Genomic DNA, 20,354 nt, shown 5'->3' with positions numbered 1-20,354 from the left:
AAGCCACAGTGCTCAGAGGTGACCTAAGAAGGTGACTCCATGACCTTACAGCCTCATGCTTTGGCAACCTCTTGGAAGAAAACCAAAATCAGATATGTCACCTTCTAGACCTTCTCAAGACAAGGGCTGACAGGCTGGTGTTGCATTAACTTGGGTCTCATGGTCAAGTAAGATAATCTGAGCTGTTTTTCACATATGAAACGCTGCTTTGAGTGATTGTGAAACTTCTTGAATGAAAAGCTGTGCAGAAAATAAGTGCTTGTTAACGCTTTGCTTCTAGCCAATAAGAAGAAGGAGAAAGAACGCCCTGAGATCTCTCTTCCTTCAGACTTCGAGCACACGATTCATGTGGGGTTTGATGCCGTCACTGGAGAATTCACAGTAAGTAATGGCTGTGTTGCATATTTACTAAAACTTCCACTTCCTTCATGGTAAAATAGCTGCCTGTTGCCAGAATCTACAGATGACAGCAGCCAGGCTGTGAGGAGGGACCTTTGTTGGTTGAGCTTAGGGCTTGGAGTGCTCTGCTTCTCATTCAGGCTGCTTTTTTTCTCCAAGGATTATTGGTGGCGTCCGTGGCAAATGAAAGCTAGGAAGGACGTAGGTGTACGCTTCTGTCAGTCCCACCAGCTGCTTCAGGGGTTGGTTATTCAGTCCTTAGAAAAACATTGAAAAACCGCACACGTGCATAGTGTGTCTCTGCAGACAGTCAGCCCCAAAGTGCCAAGTCCAGCTGCTCTGCAGACAGCTCGTGGAGGTGCTCAGGAAGTGGCAGCGCTGTCCATTCATTTTAATCCAGTAATCTTCAAAATACATCCATGGGTTAGGTGCTCAGATGCATTTCTGTGCTAATGAAGTAGCAGTCAGCTTGCTCTACTTACATCAGAAAGTATGTGGAAGCCCTGGGAAAAATGAGTCTGATAGAAGCTCCTTGAAGTCTGCAGGGGACTTCAAAGCGTCTTCTCTCAGACTGCTGCCTGGTGCTGAAACCGTTTGTCAGTGAAGTGAGGATGGCAGCGAGTTACATTTGATTGAGCTGTGGAGGTGAGAGGAAACACGAGCAGTTCTGTGTGCCATCAGTAGTACCCTGTGAGCTGAGCGGTCGGACTGCGTTGTCACCGCACGTCATGCTGGAGTGTGTGCTGCATACACCACACAGGATGGGACAAATCATCTTCCCGAGCAAAGTACAGCTGATTTCTGGAATTTCTTTCTCACTTTTTTACTTTCAGTGCTACTTCTGTTTACCAAAAACATTGCAGAAGGCCAGAAAGTTTCCGTATGCTGCAGCAGCATTAGTAGCAGTAAAAGAAAAAAAGACACTTAATGGCAGCTTGTCTTCAAAGGAGTGAAACTGAAAGATTCTTAGTAATTAAGAAATACAGTTACACTCAAAATATGTAGGCTAGTTAATTAGCTTTCTTAAAACAGATGTCACTTAAAAACGCTTCTTACAGCCAAAGGAATAGGTGACTCCTCCCATGCAGCTTGCCAGCACAGGTCTCATCCTGCGGTCCCAGCGGAGCAGTGTCAGCCAGCAGGGGGACAGCTCTGTTAGGAACTTCTGCTGGCCCCCACAGGGTCTCTGTATGCAAGCGCTGCATTTCATGTCACACAGGGCATGTTTGATTTGTCCCAGCTTGTGCACGACTGGTGTATCAGCTGGGCAGTTCTACCAAAGGGACTGCCATGAGCCCTGTCATCTGGAGTGTCCGCTGTCTGGTGATCACACTGTCTCCTTCCAAAGTTTGGAAGTGCCATGGGAATGCGCAATAAGTGTGTGAATATATGGTTTCTTCGTGTTCGTTTGTTTTTGTGTTCCTGTTTGTTGGCTTCAAATGATGACAGTTGTCATGCCATGCGTGTTTGCTCTGCTGGTTACGCGCAATGCGTTGAGCCATTTCCTAACAGCCAGCAGTCAGCCTCCACTGCATCCCCTGATTCCCCAGAGCTGCATCTCCAGTCAAAGCTGGGAACACCCGCATGGGCTCCTGAGCTTTGGCTTTCAGGCTTGAGCATCAAGCTGTGTTGTTGCTCCTCAACATGTGTTGTATGTCCATTTCACTGTGCTTGGAGCAACCACATTTGTTACGAAATAGGACTGAAAGCCCAAAATAAAATTGGCTTGAAGCTGTTGGGTGGGAGCATGCTTCTAGGGTGTTTTATTCATCTATTTTGAAGAAACACTTGCATTTTCTGAATGGAGGAAGAAGTGTGGTTTGCAGGGCTTTGGTGTGAGCTCTGTGAGGCATTCATTTTTGAAACAGTTTCCTGATCCCCATTCTAGAACAAAACGTGTTCCAACTGAACTTTCAAAGCTTCAAGATGGTGATATTAGCAAGTGGGAGAAAGGTGTGCTACAGACCCGAAGAAGTTGCACATTGTTCTTCTATCTGATAAAGCCTTTCTTTTGCATTGCCTCGATTTTCTGTCTGGCACTTGTCGATCATTTGGGTTATGGCAGCACACAGCCTCCTGGTGTGAAATCCAGGTGTGATCTGCTGCTTTCTCCGTGGCACTCTGTTGACTCACTCACTGCCCGGTTGTGGTCTTGGGGCTGGAGAACCATTTTGGATGTGTAGAGCCATTCAGAATTGCAAAGCTGGCTTTAAGAACTGGACAGTCAGCAGAAGCCTGCATACTTCTCTTTTTGCTTTATGAAATTTTTAAGAAAGAAATCCTGAGTAATTTTTACAGTCACTTGCTGTTAATCCTCAGCAATGTGTTTTTTATAAGGCAGAGGAAAAACTGGTATGAAAAAGAAAGGAGGGGAAATAATGCTTCCAAACTTTGGAATGACTGTGATTTTTCTGTTTTCCTAAGCCCGTCTTCCTGTAGCCTGTCCACCATTCAATCTATTTGGTATCTGCCTCATAGCTCCCATTTTAGATGGGACTTTCCCCATTTTGGCCCATCGGTTTCACCTCCCACCACCTTCTAAGTTGTCCCACATTCTGTTTTAACTTTCTTTTCTTTCTTTATTTACGTCCATTACAGCCAGATCTCTATGGCTCACAGATGTGCACAGGGAAGCTCCCAGAGGTGCGTCACAGGCCCAAAAGAAGCTTGCATCAAAGTGCTTCTTTGAGATGTCATAGCACTGCAGCAGCAGGTCGATGTGTGTGCAGTAGATTCGTTGCTTGGCTTATCCCACTTTTTTCATTAATCCCAAACTCTGGAGGCCCATGTCACACATTGTTTTGCAGAGAACTTAGGAAGAAGCTATGTTGAAATGTTTATCTCTGTTGGGGTGGCACCAAGGGTTAAGCTTAAATGCACTTCAGGTGTAGCGTTCCATTCCGTAGGCCCTACGATTTGCTGGTAGATGGTAGCCGTGCAGTAAATGGGGAAAATTACAGGCTCTCAAATTTAGGAAATTATACTGGATATTTAAAGCAATTTTTTGTTAATACGATTCCAACGCAGAGTTGCAGCTTTCAGCATTCGGATCAATTTTCAAACACCACCCTTCCTCATTAGCTGTTTGAGATCTCATACGAGGTATTGGCACTCAGCCTGTTTCCTGCATCCTGAATTTCTGCATTTCTACAGTGGAGAATTTAAAACACTGCAGGAGCTCAGAAAAGAGACATCCTTAGCAGCAGCAGCAGCTGCGGTGCAACTCAGTGTTAAAATTCTGAGAATTCAAATGCAGAGGCTTAACCCCTCCGTGGTATCTGATGTGCTGAAAATTATTGTGTCAGGGTGGGGTTTACCTTTCAATCAGATGACAGTGATCGTTTCAGCCATGTGTTTGCATCATTAAGCATTAAAAATCCAGTGTAAAGCTCCTAAAATACATGGCGTTGTCCACAAATATAGAATAGTTGTGTCATGTCTGCACTGAATCACCAGGAAAACAAGCTAATCCTCAAATCATTATTCCATGGAAGAGCAATGTTGATTGAAAGATGAGATTCATGCACTTTTTTTCCTATCACAATCATAACTTTCTTTTCTTTTCAAAGTTGGATCCTGGTTTTAGCTCTGTATTTTGATAGAGAAGAGAGTGATTTCACCTACCGTGTATGCTTCTAATTTTAATTGTAAAGCATCAATCAGAATTTCTGAAAGTAATCTTACAGGTAGCATGGGATCTTGGTAAAGATCTGTACAGCTGCAGCTGTTGTATGCCCTTAATTCACATTCTTTCCACTTGACGTCTGCAGGGCATTCCAGAGCAGTGGGCCAGGCTACTACAGACCTCCAACATAACAAAACTAGAGCAGAAGAAGAATCCTCAAGCAGTTCTAGATGTCCTCAAATTTTATGATTCCAAAGAAACAGTTAACAACCAGAAATACATGAGCTTTACGTCAGGAGGTAAGTTAACACCTTGCTGCAAAAAAGGGGATGTCCAAACTGAAGTTCTAGAATGTCCATTGGTCAGCAGTCCAGCCTAGAAAACTGCACGCTGTGGGGTGCTCCACATGTGAGATGAGTTAGTTTCCCCTTTTGTCCTCCGGCTGTCATTGATACTCTGACTTCTCTTCATCTTGTTGTCAGAACTAAATAAGATGCTAGGTGGAGCAGTCACTGTCATTTTTAGTCAGAAGCATTTGTGGCCAAAAATTGTGTTCACTTTTATTTTGTTTCTTCTTTGCACCCTTCTTTCTTCTCAGCGTTCAGTTTGGGGTACGAAGGATGTCTGTGTAGTCCATCTTAGGAGTTACTGTTGGCTCCTAAGAGTAATGGGTTCTGAGGAATTTTTGTGTTATTTTATGAAGAATTTTAAAGGCTTTTTATACCAGCTATAGAAAAGATTAGGCTGCTGTGTGTAAATGTGCAAAGAAACTCCAAATGGCTGCTGTAGTGGAGCCCCAAATGGGCTCTGGCCACAGAGGAAGAGAAGGAAGGCAGTGATGTCCAGAGCAACCTCTGCAGCAGTACAGGAAGATCCTCGTGAGCCAGGCGTTACCTTGCTAAAGCCTGCAGATGTGATGGTGGTGTCATTTGCTCCCTTGGTTGTGTACAGTCTGCAAAACTGTAGTGCAGCATTGCAAAAACAAGGAAGCAAAAGCAAGTCTGTGCTGTAGTTTGCTCTTTTCTTCTTTCCTTTGGCCTATTTTTTTTTTCATTTTGCTTAACAAGCACTGGCTTGCTATAAATCCAGCAGAAAAAAAAGCAGAGGGTTTTCTAAAAGCAGTGTATCTGGGTTCTGTGTTGATGTGTTCTGCAGTTTCTTAATAAGTGAGACATATTCAAAATGAAAATACCAGCAAGCTACGTTTACTCTGGTAAAGCCCATGTCAACATATTCAGCTAATGAGGGGCTGTCTGCCTCCAGCAGCATTTCAGACTTAACGTGCAGCCGTTCGGTTCCTACTTGTGGAAGTCTGGCAGCAGGGTCTCTCATTTCCTCCATTTGCTCATTCAGCCCATGCAACCTCCAAAACGCAGAGTGGGGCAGCTGCTCTGAGCTCCTTCTAAAAACTGCAGTTCTTTCCAGAAGGTGTTAATATTTGTCATTGTTGGTAGGGAAAGCATCTTTTTCCTAAGGTTCACAATTAAAGAATGTAACTGTCTAACTTGACACTTAATGTCCACCAAGGTAGCAGGTACTTCTGTGATGGAGTGCTGAATGCACAATAATGAGCGTTTGCTCCCAAACTCAGCATCACCCACAGTTTGAGGGAGGGATGTATCTGTGTCCAGCATCAAAAGTAGGACTTAACATCTCAACAGAGCTGTTACTGTGCTATGTCACAGCAGAAGTGCCCTAACCACGGCGCTCCCCAGAACCTCTGTGGGGATGTACATTTAGCAAGCTAGAGAGCATCAGCGCATGCAGCTTATTAAACAAACAGCTCTGTGGGGGAACAGAAGCACTGGATGTTAAAGAACAGTGTGCATTTCATTTTTTCTTAAACCATTTTTCTGTGTATTTTATTTACTGGCAAAGGAGGGATAGCAGTAGACTCAAAGAACAGAAAAAGAACACCCTGCTATATTGTTACCTTGCTTCCTATGTGAAATAACTCTTGCTACTGGAAGGATGTCGCGAAAGAAAAATAGTGTCAGTTTGGATCTACTGTTGTGTGGAATTCCCCACAGCAGACACTGCTTTATAACAGCTTTGCTTTCCCTACACATTGCAGATAAAAGCGCCCATGGATACATAGAAGCCCATCCTTCGGTGAGTGTGAACGTCACCTTTTCCTTCTGTAGTGCTTGGTTGCACAGCAAACAGTGAGCTTTGGCATCCGTGCTGTAGTGCTGGCCTGGTGGGCTGCAGGGAGGTACATCTTAGTGTCTCCCAGCAGCACTAATCTCCTGATTCTCCCTTTAAGAACTTTCCTACACATGAAAGTCTGGTTTTGCAGCCAGAAGATTGCTTACTGTTCTTAGCCACGGTGGAATATATAATTCACAACAATATGCAGTACTGTCTAATTAGCCCGTTTTAATATAGCTTTAACAACTTAGAATTCGTTTCTATTAAATTTCATGATTTATCCTTAGTACAGCTGGTTATGTAGCTGAATATAAATAAGGTTATAATTGATATGTAACTCACTGGAGCCATTGAAAGAAAGTTTTAAATAATGATTCACTCTAATTAATACCAAATTGCCATAGCAATCCCAAAGATGTACTCATGACATTCGCGTTAATATTGACCAGATTTATTAGTGTTAATGTTGCTGCATTAAATGGCAAATGATTGAGTGGGGATTTGGCCTTTATTTCCAAGTGCTAAGCAACGTAATTTTAGATCTGTGATTACACAGCAGAGACTGCGTAGAATGAAATGAAAACCATCTTTGTTTACTTTTTTTGTTGTTGCTGCTTTTCAGTTGATGCCCCTTTCGTTATCTTTCATAGAACAAAACTTTGAAAGGCAGTTTGGGTCCCATGGGGGCACCGTGGGGCCTTCCGAGTAGCTGTCCCCATGTGGGGCACTCCGGTGGGTGCTGCAGTGCTCTGCTGTGTGCTGGGGGTCAGCCCTGGGGAGGTGCCCATGGGCAGCGTGTGGGCTGATGCTGTCCTGCAGGGCAAACTGCTCTGACAGGAGCGAGCAGTCCTTGCAGTCACTGTAATTTCATCTCCCTCCTTAATGGGGGTCTGGCATTAAGTCGCATGACATTGTGTATGTTTGAGCTGCACGATTCAGTTCTGTCAGACCAAACGTGGAGCCCAGTGGAAAAAGTAGTTAATAAGAGTTGAACAGAACAGAAATGTGATTATTCCTTTCCTTATTTTTTCCTTAACCATCTTTTCCTCATGTCAGCAAAGTGATGTACAGAAAGTGATACGCAGATTTAATATATGACAGTGCCGTACACCTTTAACATTGCTCTTTAAACCAGTGTTTAGAACATCTTGTGTATCAGTCTTTACTTCTACAGGCTGTATTCGTGGCCTTTTTCTCCCTTTACCATTAAAGGTTGGTGCTGGAGCAGGGTCTCACAGAGCACGCTGTGTGTTGCCAGGCATAGCACAGGCATGGTGAGGGGCTCCTGCTGCCTGCGGGGCGAAGTGGGGCAGACATAGTGGGGGGATCTGTTTGCTGCCTTATGGTTAGCTACAGAGGACAGTAGTGAAAAAGGAGCTGCTAAACAGAGAAATTCAGCTCTGTGAAAGCATGCAATATGACCACCCCAGGGGTGAAGTAATGGAGGAACAAGCAGCCTTTCCCTGCAAAATAAAATTCCTGGCAAGACAATGCAGGAGGCTTTGTGTGTTGAAGTGTGTTAATTAACCTAGCCAGCAGACACCTGTTAACTTAATTAACTGCAATGCCAAAGCAATTAACTAGCAGCCAGGTGGGGTTTCTAGTGATATATTCAAACATTACTTTTGGTGAAATCAGAGTTCGAGAAAACGTGGGAATGATTTAGCTGCTTTCATTTAATTCATTGCTTCAGTGATGTATGGGACACAGTTCAGGAGCCCACGCGTAGATCACTATGAATAAGTGAAGAGCAAAAATGGACAACACTGAGGACAATTAACAAAGCGTGGTAACCTATAACCTTTAAGTGGTGCTGGTGGACTGGAGGGTGTGTGCCTCGCTGTAGGGACGCGGAGGCTGTTGGTGATGTCTGAGCAGACAAAAGTTGTTCATACTTACCAGACTTCCCAGTGGTGGCCGTCACTCATGGTACTGTCTGCCCGCAGAGCACAAAAACAGCGTCGGAACCCCCGTTAGCACCATCAGTTTCTGAAGAAGAGGATGAAGAAGATGAGGAAGAAGAAGATGACAATGAGCCTCCACCTGTTATTGCACCACGGCCTGAACACACAAAATCAGTAGGTCCTGGCTTTGGGCAGCACTGCTGCGGTGCCGTTCTGAGCTGTGTGTTTCCAACCAGACAGTGTGTGCTGTTTGTGGGTGAGGGCTGCAGTACAGCCATGGGCTGTCGCTTCACCCTACCTGATGATGCCAGGAGATTTGTTTTCAGCTTAGTTGTTTAGCTGAGAGTCTCCTGTGATGCTGATTAAAACAGTGAATTTTATCTTAGTGTCAGATAAGAGGTAGCACTGCATTGTTCAGTGCTGGTGGTGTAACAGTGCACAAGTTGGTCCCCAAGACCTGTGTAGGGAGAGCAGCCACCAGGTGCCTTTCACGCTCCTGTGGGACACGTAGAACTGTCCCCTGGAGGTACCCATCCCTCTCCACAAAGCTCCATATGTAAGGAGCTAAGTAAACCGCTTAGAGTTGCACTCTCACATGACATAAGTTTGGTGAGAAGCATCCTACTGAGGTGTGCGTTATAAAGAGCAGGTAGGAGTCTGAAGGACTGGGATGCAGTTCCTAGTGGAACTTAAAACTTGAGAAGTTTTAAACCAGTGTTAAACCAATGAGAAGTTAGTTGAGCAGTTGTGATCAGAAAAGGGAAATGCTGTGTCTGTTCAGGCACCTGTCTTAACTGATCAAACCCCTCCTAATGCTCAGTATTTCTGTTGCAAAACTATTGCCTTCGGTGCTACGTTGGTGCCATCCCTGAAATTTTTAAGAGCTCCCTTAGAACAGTCATTTTGTTTCCCACACGAACAGATGAGCAGAAGGGAACAAGGCTCTCAGACCCCAATACATCTTTTTCTGTAGTCTGTCAACACAGTAAATTAACCATTTGTCACCTTCCAGAAAACAAATGAAAATTGAGACCTGACCCTGAACTCGTATGAAGCTGGCCTTTGTTTTTCCTTATCCACTTTGAGAAGTGGAGAGTGAAAATGAGCGTTTTAAGCCCTGGATGTGGCAGGTAGCATCTTCCTAGCACCTCTGTTTTTCTGCAGGCCACCTTTTTGACATGAACTATTTATTGTCACAGATCTACACGCGCTCCGTAATCGAACCTGTCGCTGCACCAGCACCGGCTAAAGAAGCCACCACTCCCCAGCCTGAAAACTCCAACACAAACACTTTGTACAGAAACACAGACCGGCAGCGGAAGAAATCCAAGATGACAGATGAGGAGATCCTAGAGAAACTGAGTATGTATTCTGTATCTCTTGTCTGGTAAAGCAGTGTCCTGTGTGCGTATCTCAAGTACGTGGAGAAGTGTTCAGTTCAGTGTCACTGGGTCTTACAACTCCTTATGCAAGCTGTTACTGTGCCTGTAGGGAATGGGAGAACACTGTGGGTATTCCTTCTGCCTCTAGGGGCAGCTCTGACTGAGTTGGATTTGCCTGAGCTTCTTTCTGTGCTAGAGGCCAAAGCGGAGATTATTTCTGCTTCAGCAGAGGGCTGTGGCCTAGTGAATAGCCTAGTGAGCTGCAGTGTGCTGCTGCCCAAAGTTAAAAGAATATTTGGCTTCCTAAATTATCTTAAATTCCTGACTTCTCACCGCTCATCAGAGCCAACGTACTTTGCAGAAAGTATGGAAGACAGGGCTACATAGAACTGAATGTCACTGCCGTCAGGGGGCGCTGACGGGACAAGTTCCATGGCTTTGGCTGGGGAGATAATGAAATAATGAAGGTGTTTGTTCCAGAGCAGGCAGTTCACCTGCAGGTATGTCAGCTTATAAAGGGAGGAATTATAGCTCTTCCACCCGAGGCTAACTGTTTGAGGCAGGCTTCTGCCATGAGATCTGCAGGCACGTCCATGCTTGAATGTGAGCGTGCATATTATTTATTGACACTTGTGGACCTCAAATGGAGACCGAGCCCTTAAGTTACTGCAGGTTATGCCTTTGAAGTGTTACGTGCTTTCATGGTTTGTTTTTTTCTTACGAATTTGATCCTTGTTGAACAAGGTCTGAAGGTCTGCCTGGGGCAAATTGAGACGTGGGCAGTGAAAATCTTTCCTTGCTTTTATGAAGCTATCTAAAACTGTGGCCAGTGCTCATTTGTAATAGTCCTGGGCTGATTACATCAGAGCATGTGTCGTGTTGGTTTTTGTTTGCTTTTGAACTCACAGCACTTCTTCACCTTGCTGACTTCCTCTGCAATTGATTTCATGCTTCTTTTATGAAGGTGTCCCCTACCTTCTTTTATCTTAAATTGCTTTCATAATTCTTCTCTGCTTGAAATAACTTGGGCTTTTTTAGAGACACTTTCATTACACATTTTCCTAGGGAGTAAAGCCTGTAATACTGAGATAAGATCAAACAGAACTCTGTCTGTAATGAAATCATGAATATGTTCCACTGCAATTATAAAACAGAAGTGGCCCAATTGTGCTTTCTTATCCATTTAATTTAGGACTTGATAAAGGAAAGTGCTTAAAGACCTCACAGTATTCGGTGTGTTTGTCTTGGTCCAGCACAGGGAGTGCTCCTCGGAGCTGGAGCTGCACACCAGTCGGGCAGCTGCTTTCAGTGCTGCATTATTGGACAGACGTTGGCTCAGTCACAGAAAATCAGCCACAAACAATTGACGGGCAGAAGCAGCCACCCAGATTCTCAGCTGCGGAACTTTGAGCTGCAAAATCAGTAGCAAGTTTGGAAAACTGTTATTCAAAATGTCTGTTTTCCAGTCTCTTTTTTCTGTATTCTTTTCTAACACGAACTTCCAGGAACTTCTGCTCTCAGTCCTGATAGAGAAGCAGTTCCATCCACTAGCTGAGAATAGCACCTCACCAGACAATGACAACATGGGGTTTTCCCTTTTACCTGTCTTTGGTTAGAGAAAGGGAGTCTCGGAGTGCCCTGGTGGTATTCCTCTTGGCTGAAGAGAGAGTTCATTGAGAGGGCCCACTTTTGTGCAGCAGACTAAAAGCTTCACCTTCTGCCCCACATTTTGATGAGTCCCACTTTGGCTGTGGTGCAAACCAGGCAGGTGGCACTGGGTGAGCTCTCACTGCATGGGTTGCCCATTGGGAAGGTTGGCACAGCCCAGGTCAGCTGCTGGTACCCACACAGAGCAGGTGGTGCTGTGATTGTCAGAGGTGAGAAGCAGGAGGTCGTGTGCAGGGGCAGCAGCACATCCCTGCCTCTGCTGCAGCACTCGTGTCTATGAGCACACTGCTCTGAAGAGCACTTTAGCTGCAGTAAGGAACCCAGCGCTGAGGTCAGTGTAATGGAGATGGGAGAAGCAATTCAATTCCATCCAAAGGATGCAGGTTATGCTATGCTGATTATAAAGAAAAAATGGTTGTCTTCTCTTGCATGGCCTTGGTGCTGTTTATATTTTGCTTTTCATTTTGAAGTACATTTGATTGCCGTTGAAGTGGAAGTGAACAGGCAGTCAGGAAGAAAGCAGTGCCTCTTGCAGTGAGTGCACATAGACTGGAGGTCAGCGTCATTGTGTCACTTCTCAACTTAGGGCAAACCACAGCTCCCCCAGAGCCAGGCAGAATCATTCTGTCAGTGTCCTGCCAATGAGCAGCAGCCTGCAGCACGTGCCTCTCATTTGCCAGCTACTTCTCATCCACTGAATGGAGGAAAGGAAAGCTAACCAGGTCCTGAAAGTGCTATGTCCTCGGCTCAGACTCGAGGCAGTACAGCTCTGTCCTCCTCCCCCCCTCCTGCAGGTGGGGACAACAGGGCAGGGCCACTTTGTGCAACTTCAGCAACCTCTGCCAGGTAGTGCTTCCCTGCCATCAGCAGCAGCACTGCTGCCATCACTGCAGTGCTGGGCAAGCACTGAGAACCACACTCCAAAGGAAACCCCTTCCCTGCAGCTCCTGTTGGTGATCTTACCGGCAAAACTGTTGAGGCAGGGAAATGCACCAGGTGGTGCTGGTGCCACATCCCCTTGGTGTGCTGGCACCAGGCTTCCTGCAGGCAGCCCTTCAGGGCTCCAGAGAAGTTGGCCAGAGAGGAGAGAGGGATGGCTGTTACTCTGTATGGAGGTGTTGTGCCATTCTCATATGGCTGTGGATGCAGAGGTAAATAACAAAGTATGCACGTGTATTTGTGATGGAGGAATACGGATCAGTCAATCAAAGCACGCTGCGAAATGCTGAAGTGTTTCCTCCTGAGCTGATCTTCTCAGTGTATTTCAGTGACATACGTTCCAAGATAAATCTTCAGAAGTCATTCAAATTGCCATTGAGTCATCAGCTTAGGTGTTGCCATTTGTATTTTTGGCAACTACTGGATCAGAAAAAACAATACTGTTTTTGAATTACTCCTTCAGATTTATTTGAATTTATCAGATTTTGGCTCTTTCACTTGGTACAAACATCGTATCCTAATTACTGCAGTCCCTCCTTCCCATTCAGACTGCCTACATCTCTGAGTGGGCAGGAAACCAGCAAGCTGTGCATGCTGTCATTGTAGCTTCAGTGGCACACGTGCTCCAGAATGCTTCTGGACCTCGGCTGCCCCATGCCCATGGCAGCAGCCCACCTGCCCTGCTTTGTGCATCCTGCACTGGTGGAACCACAGCATCTCACTGGTGCAGCTGTCCTTGTAGTGCCAGCTCCTGAGATGTGCTGCTGGTCTCCTTACACAAGCATGGTTCTCCTAGTGGTGACAACCAGCATTTGTGCACTGCTGAGAGTCAGGCCAGATACTTGTTGCTGGTCTGGGTCAGAGTGAAGGCAAGGAGTGCAGTTGTTAGAATGGCACAAGCAAGGTCTCCTTTGTAACTTAACCCAATAATCAATTATGAGGATTATAGTTTGTAAAAAATAATGTTACAAGATATATGTAACATTTTTAAAAGGGTGAAACCAAAGTTTTGGCAAACAACTGAAAAGCTGAGAAGATTTCTACCTGGAAACGCTATACTGTAGTCTTCCTGTTCTGACAGTGACATCCTTTCATTAAAATTGGTTCCAGAACCCTGGAGACATTTACTCTTTGAAAGTATTAAACCTTCTGTAGAATCAGAGTATTTATCTGTAAGGAAATGAGGCTCTGTTATTCCAGTTCTCATTGGTGTTTGTAAACAGAGAAGCACTTGCACTGATACTTGCTCATTTCTGATTTCCATCTCCTATCAGTTTCCTTCTGTGCTGTCAGTTCCCTGTCACACAGAGCAGTCTCCAAAGGACTGTAGGAAGCCAGTCTCTGTGGGGCTGCCTGTGCTGCTGCCTGCTTTGTTGTCGTTACCCGGCAGCCTACATGCGGCTGGCAGCCCTGGGCAGTGTGGCTGCATTTCTGATCTGTCCAAAGGTGGTATCTCCATTTTCAAGTGAACATCTTTTATCTTCTTTCTTTCAGGGAGCATTGTGAGTGTGGGAGACCCTAAGAAGAAATACACTCGATTTGAAAAAATTGGCCAAGGGTAAGTCCAGTCATAGTAACTTATACACAGACGTGGGCTGGGTGTTGTGCTGCTCTAATAGCAGAGTGGGAACCTGGGCACACTCCAACACACTCAGACACTGGGTTTGGATTCTCCAGCCTCTTGCTTCTTACCAGTATTTAACTATGGCCGGAAGGAATTGTCAAAGACCCCTTGCTGCTGGCAGGGCCTTATCTGCAGCAAGGAATGGGACCGGGAATCTACTGTCCCTCAAGTGTGCAGCACATATCTTCTTAGAAGATGTAGTTCTTATATGCTTCAAAATAATATATCCACACCAGGGAAAGAAGAAAAAAAATCTGCTTCCTTGTCTGAAGGAGCAACTTACCAAATGATACTTGTCATGTAAATAAAAGCTCTCAATAACATTTTCAAATATATTACTAATAAAAATACTCTGATGATCGAGAGTATAACCGCATAGTTTAGAAATTGAAGCAAACACAAAACAGAAACAAAAAACATCAGTAGTAAGGGCAGTGTGGATGTGCAGTGTACTTCACACGGAAACTCATTGCCTGCCTGATACGGCACACTGCTGAGATCCTGCAGGATTTGGGGCTCTATCAAAAATGATCTGCTGAGCTGTTCTCTTTGGAAACCTTACTTTCTCTAATTGGGACTGATCTGAAGTGCTGCCTTTGTGAGGAGGGAAGAACAAGAGAAATGACATCAAAGTTAGATATCTGAGACACATTTCAAATATTGGCAGACTCCCTGCTTGGTCCAGGTTTTCTTCCTTGGCTGTGTTGTAATTCCAGGAGGGCTGATGCCATTTCTGTCAGACCAGGAGCATGCTGCTCTCTGTGCATGCCAGAATGCTGCTTGCAACATCAGGAGATATTGCCCACTGTCTTAAAAGTGAGGTTTGATCTCAGGGTATCTTGTTGCTGACCTACAGCTGATAATACACTGAAGAAAGCCAGGCGTGCTCATGCTCTTTTTCTGGCAGGCTTTTCAGTAGATAAATCTGATTTGATAGGACACTTGTGAGGAGGTGTTTCTCCTCCATTCACTGTATAAAACCCTTCCTGAGAATCCAGACTGCTTTCTACCTGCAGCTTTGGTTCCTATTGTCATTTGTAAAATGTCAGTGGATGCTCAGAGCCGTGCCAGTCTCCCAGAGATAAGTGTCAGCTGAAGAAGTGAGATTCAGAATAAACATGTGTGAACATATTCTTGTTGTCAGTCATAAAATGACCATCGTCCTCACTTGCTATCTTTTGTTTTGAGGTTGTACAAAGGTGCCTCAATGAGTGGAAAGGCAAGTGGCCCTGAAAGGATATCGAAATAGGTTTTCTCTGGGATGTTGTGCAGCCAGAAAGTTGCATACCCTTCTTACAGGGGGGTTGGTGTGCTGCGGTAGTGCTATGGGTTGAGTTAGATGGAAACAGCTGTCCTGGGGGATAGCCAGACCTGTGCTGGGTGTCTTTCAGATCTTCAGTTGCTATTGCAAGTGCACATATGAATGTGGAACTGTTTTGACACCCATTCTTAGACTTCAGCTGCGCATAAAGCTTTTGTTTAAGACTTGCTGTAGCTTTTATAATCTAAATTATGATAATTTTTCTCCTCAAATACTAGAACGGTGAGTTCATTCAGTAATGTACTTCAGATTACTTCATTCTGCAGTCCATAAAGAAAGAGGGATGGCATTTAGGCCCTCAGCGTTACACTGCAGGGAAGTGAGCAGTTTTCAGTAGCAGCAATGAGCCGGTGCAGGGCTGTTAATTGAGGTGCAGTTAGTAGTAGCTTCTCACATCAGGAAAAGTGAACTGAGCAGCCCGTAGTGCCTCATGGCTCCGTGCCTTGGTAAGCTAACAAACAATGTGATGGTTTTGCAGCCACGTTGCAGTGAACAGCAGCCAGCTGAAGCATTGGTCTGATTCAGTGCTGAATTTCTGGTTTGTAATTTGTTTCCAGTTTAGGACTGAAGATGCTGCTGACACCAGAGGGAACTTAGTTAACTGGTGCTTGACAAAGGGGCTGCGTTTGCTCCAGCTGTGCTTAGCTCTTGCCTAGAAAGACAAAAGCAGGATGGAGCTGTGAGCAGTCTGGTTTCTGGTGGTTGGTTTGTTTATTGGCTTTAGCAGTTTGTATTTCACTGCATCTTAGCGAAACATCTCATTGTATGTCCTGATATTTGCCTGACTGCATTAAACTGAAGATTCTACAGAAGAGTTTAAAAGTTAGATGCAGATCAGAAATTATAGCTGCTTAGAAGTCCCTAATGCAGAGTCACAGAGCCTTTGCAATTAATTCACAGCCTTACTTAAATTCCTCACCTTTATCTGAGCTCTTCACAGATGGCCTGGAGCATACCAAAAGGCATCCTCATTTAAATAATTGTTTTTAAATAAATCCTGACAGGACTGTGCTCAGGAGGTACAGCACAGCGTTAGAAAATCTAAATAAATGGTGTTGGCTTTTTGTGAAAACAAATTGGATTAATCTCAACAATTAGTCATAGAAAAACGCATTTGCATTTATATTAAAAGAGTACATAGCATGTCCAATGATAGCATTGTTCCCAACGCTGCTGGTGCAGCGCTGCTGGTTGAAGTCAGGTTTTCAGAAACATTTCAGCCAGAGATAAACAGGAACAAACCAGGTTGTTGGGCAAAAATGAGAAAACTGATGTTGTGTTTTCAGCCACTGGGACACCTGCAAGACACATGTTCCCACTTCTCAAATCTCCAGGCTCTCCCTTGCCTTGCTGTCTGTGCAGCCATGGGTTTCTTAAATGATGGCAGCACACACCCATGTCTTAGACTTGAAGGAAGCCCCCGTGGAGTTTACAAGGCCACATCCTCTGATAAACTCAAAGGGATCTCCTCTGATGATGGCCCTTCTTAGCACTGCAGGGGAAGAACCTCTTAATGAGAGGCAGATGTCAGGCAGCGGACTGCTTTGCCTGGTCTGCAGGCCACCTATTTCTGATGGCTCTATACCACCACCTATATCTGCTGCGGAAGCACAACACGGACACCATGAAGAGTCCTTCATGTCTGGTGCACCTAACAGAGCAGCTGCTGAATGCCTCTTGACAAAGAGAAGCTGCTGTAGGTTCCCCTGTTTTGGGTCACTCTCAGTTTTTATGTGGGATGTGTCACATACCTTAACCTGCTCCAGTTGTGATATGTCAGGAGGGCTGGAGAACAGTTCCTTGCATGCTAAGAAAGCTGCCTCCAGGTCCTTTCTTCAGAGGGCTGACATGCATTTGGGTTCCCAAAATGACTGGATGCCTCAATTTTGCAGATGAATTCAAATAAGTCTAAGAAGGTGTAGCTAGATTTCTTGTTAGATTTCATGGGGTGAAAAAATCAAGCAACCAACAACAACAAAAGTAACAGCAAAGCAAAACTGGGGAATATTTTCTAGGGTTTTTTGGCGGGGAAGTAAGAACAACTCCTTCCTTAAATTTTGAACTAAAATAATTCAGAAAGTATACCAGAGATGTACACCTGCCCTTTCTCATCACACTGGACGTTGATCTCAGATTCCCCATGTGGTAGAGTACGGGTGGGTGGCTGTGCTGTGTGGGCTGAATGAGCGAGGGAGGGGTAGGACCACTGCAGGCAGCAGAGATGTTCTGTCAGGGCATGTTCTCACTCAAAGGCACGAAACCACTTCTCATTCTTTGGTTGCTGTTTTGTTTCTAGGGCATCAGGAACTGTTTATACAGCAATAGACATCGCCACAGGACAAGAGGTAAGCACCGGTCGCCCCAGCTGATTTTGCAGCACTCAGTGTTTTCCCCTCTGGCAGGAGCTGGGGATGGGTTCTCAGGGTGCCTGTGGGTCTGTAGCACGCAGCCTCTTCCTCCTCTGCATGGACTGGTGTCAGCTTGCAAAGCACGTCAGCTGCTGTCATCAGCTTCTTGGAGAAAGCCCTTTAATAGCATTGTGGTTCTCTGCCACCATAACTGAATGCTTACTGGGCCGTCTGCTCTCCTGCAACCATTGCGCGGAGGTGCTGATCATCGCCTGAAGAGGTGCCCATGAGTTCCTGGGCGAGGGTTGTCCTGGTCCCCCTGGGCACTCTGTGCCTGAGCTGATGCTTCACCTTTAGCATGTAAGGGCAGTCCTAAGCGATGTGTTTTCTTTTGTCTTCAGAACAGGTTGGTGCTCTCCATGGTGTTGTTGGTCCCATCCCAGCACTATGTTACGTCTGTCATCCCTCACTGGATACTTTAGAGATGTCTGTAAATAAATCTCAACAAGCTTTCAGGCCTGATTAAAAAATGTTGCTTTTATTGCCCGTGTAAATGTGTTAGGTTAGAAATTTTCTGAATTCCTTTGTTCCCAAACGCAGATGACGATGTGCTCTTAGTGAGAATGTTGTGAGTGTAATTTAACTCTGTACTAAAAACTGCCTCTGGGCCTGGCCATAAGTCAGTTAGCAATACCAGTTGTAAAACCTAAAGATCTGTGACCGTAGGCCTCGGGGACCTCAAGTGGTGGTCACGGTTTCACCTATTGCTATGAGGAATAAATAGCTGTGTTGCATTGCTTGCTTTTGGGCAGAATTTGTAAGAACTGGCAGAAATAATGCGAAGAGGGAAGCGCTGTCCTTCAGAGAAGGGCACCCTGTTTTCATTGCCAAGTACTTGGATGCAACAACTAGCTAATGGATGCTGCTGTCATTTGTTCCCAGTTTATCTTGAGCACTGATTCAGACAGCAATACTGTTTCACTTTTCTTCTGTAGCGTGTGTAATCTTCAAAGTATAATACTAGAACTAATTAAGGAGGAATCGTATTTAGAATGCAGTTCTGTGTTTTGGTCATTCACAAGCTGGTTGACATTGAAGAATGAGAAAACTTGTGGCAAGGACAAAGATCTCTGTTGAACAACACAGTTGTGTTTGGGTGTGATGTCAGTGACAGCTCCTGATGCTACCTGGTGACATTGGCCTCACCCTGGCAAGGACTGGTTGTGAGGAAGTTGGGGGCCCAGGGGTTGAGAAACAAATCTTAAAGAAAAGCAGTGTTAACTTTGACAGGTTTGGATAGTGGTGTCTTAATATTCATTTCCTTTTCTAAGCTAGAGTTTTTGAAAATGATAGACAAATCCTTTTGGAAAATCTGTTGACATCAGAAATGAGAGCAGGGAGAGAGGGTTGTCATTTTCATACCATGTCAGGAGCCAGGATTAGAGGTGGGAGGCTGGCCAAATCCCCTGTAGAGGTAACAGGAGGCAGACTTGAAATAGCCACAGGGCCATGCCTGCCCACAAGGTGTGGTATGGGCCAGAGGGCTCTTCTGAGACCCGTGGGGGAGGTGCTGCCTTCTGGGAGGCCTCAGCCCAGCTGGACTGGGGGGCAGAGAGGGAAGGAAGACCTGAGCCTGGGGGCAGGGCTAAGCGGGGAGTGCTGGGCAAGGCAGGCTGCCTGCCTGAAGATGGGACTGGGCTGAGGAGCTGGCCTGAGGGGAGGGGTAGGTACAAGGGTTCAGAGCAGAAGTTGGTGTCTTAGAAGCTGCCTGGGGCTGTCAGCAAGCATGCCTGATCTCTGGTAGTGTGAGATTCCACTGATGCTATCCATCTTCAGTGGTGCTGCGTACCAGAGGACGCTTTGTAACCACTCTTAGAGATCTGCAAGTGGTCTGGAAGCAATAGGCTGTACTCATAACCCTGGATGTGCCCATAAAATATCAGTTTTTGAGATGCGAAATCAAAATCCAAAAAGTTGAGAAGTGCAAGAATTTGTGTGTGTGTATGTAATCTTAGTGATCTCAAGTCAGGAGTGACAGCAATTGCTGACATAACCATTAAATGTCATATCATTATTAAAGAATTTCCAACAGTTTTTATGTATTTTCACGGTAATAAAATCATTTGCTGCTTGCAGAACGTGCATGAATAATAACAATGGGGGTAATAAATTAAGGCCATCTTAGAAGAACGTAAGTCCAGACAGTGTTAGAGATTTGTGGTTGATAGTTTAAAGATGGTTTTTACAGATTTTATAAGGCAGGATATATGTGACTGTGTGTCCTGTAACTGCTACCCAAGCAAGCACAGAAATAGGGTGTTCTATGTTACTGCCTTCCAGTGCAGAATAATAAGACCCTTTGCCACAGCTCTGATACATCATTCCAAGAACGCTCACTCCATGTTGGATCTGATGTTGTGCAACAGACTTTGAGCTAATGCATTGTTTTCACTGTCATTTTAGGTGGCCATAAAGCAAATGAATCTCCAACAACAGCCCAAAAAGGAACTAATTATTAATGAAATCCTGGTCATGAGGGAAAATAAGAACCCCAATATTGTTAACTATTTAGACAGGTAAGTGATTCTGCTATTCTCACGTGAATGTTCATTTATATACTGCAATCAAAGATGGAGAAAAGCCTTTGGTCACTGACAGAAAGCTGACCTCTTTATTACTTATCTATAAATATGTGTGTGTGTACGTGCAAATAAATGCATGGGAGGAGGTTGGTCTTTGTATGTTAATCCCTGTCATGCCACAGAAGCCCAAACTAGTTGAGGTTGGCAGGGAGCCCTGGGTTCAGCTGGTCCCACCCCTGCTCCAGCAGGGGCACCAGAGCAGGGCGTCCAGGCCCATATCCAGAACCTTTTGAAGATCTCTGAGGAGAATCCACGACCTCTCTGGGCAGAGTTGTGTCACCTGTACAGCACAGAAGTGCTTATTTAGGTGGAATATGTTGCTCTGAGAGCATATTTTCAAAGACTTTGACC

At 45.1% G+C, this 20,354-nt stretch overlaps 1 protein-coding gene across 4 annotated transcripts in view; it reads left to right on the top strand.

Moving 5' to 3' along the window:
• Positions 1 to 20,354, top strand: part of PAK3 (p21 (RAC1) activated kinase 3) — a 109,201-nt gene that overhangs the window by 74,936 nt on the left and 13,911 nt on the right. For 3 of the 4 annotated variants that reach the window (XM_015278599.4, XM_046940509.1, XM_015278598.4), the window contains 8 exons: positions 281 to 381; positions 4,170 to 4,323; positions 6,099 to 6,136; positions 8,122 to 8,253; positions 9,279 to 9,441; positions 13,563 to 13,626; positions 17,310 to 17,358; positions 19,825 to 19,937. In XM_015278599.4, coding sequence (XP_015134085.1) covers positions 281 to 381; positions 4,170 to 4,323; positions 6,099 to 6,136; positions 8,122 to 8,253; positions 9,279 to 9,441; positions 13,563 to 13,626; positions 17,310 to 17,358; positions 19,825 to 19,937 — 814 coding nt within the window. Of the gene's footprint in view, positions 1 to 280; positions 3,043 to 4,169; positions 4,324 to 6,098; positions 6,137 to 8,121; positions 8,254 to 9,278; positions 9,442 to 13,562; positions 13,627 to 17,309; positions 17,359 to 19,824; positions 19,938 to 20,354 lie in introns of those variants that run through there. The other variant, XM_040700140.2, reaches the window with a different exon arrangement.

The sequence above is a fragment of the Gallus gallus genome, chromosome 4, assembly GCF_016699485.2.
Source record: "Gallus gallus isolate bGalGal1 chromosome 4, bGalGal1.mat.broiler.GRCg7b, whole genome shotgun sequence".
In the NCBI taxonomy this organism is placed as follows: domain Eukaryota; kingdom Metazoa; phylum Chordata; class Aves; order Galliformes; family Phasianidae; genus Gallus; species Gallus gallus.
Note: the sequence above shows the minus strand (reverse complement) of the source record. Positions and strands in the feature narration are given on the sequence as shown.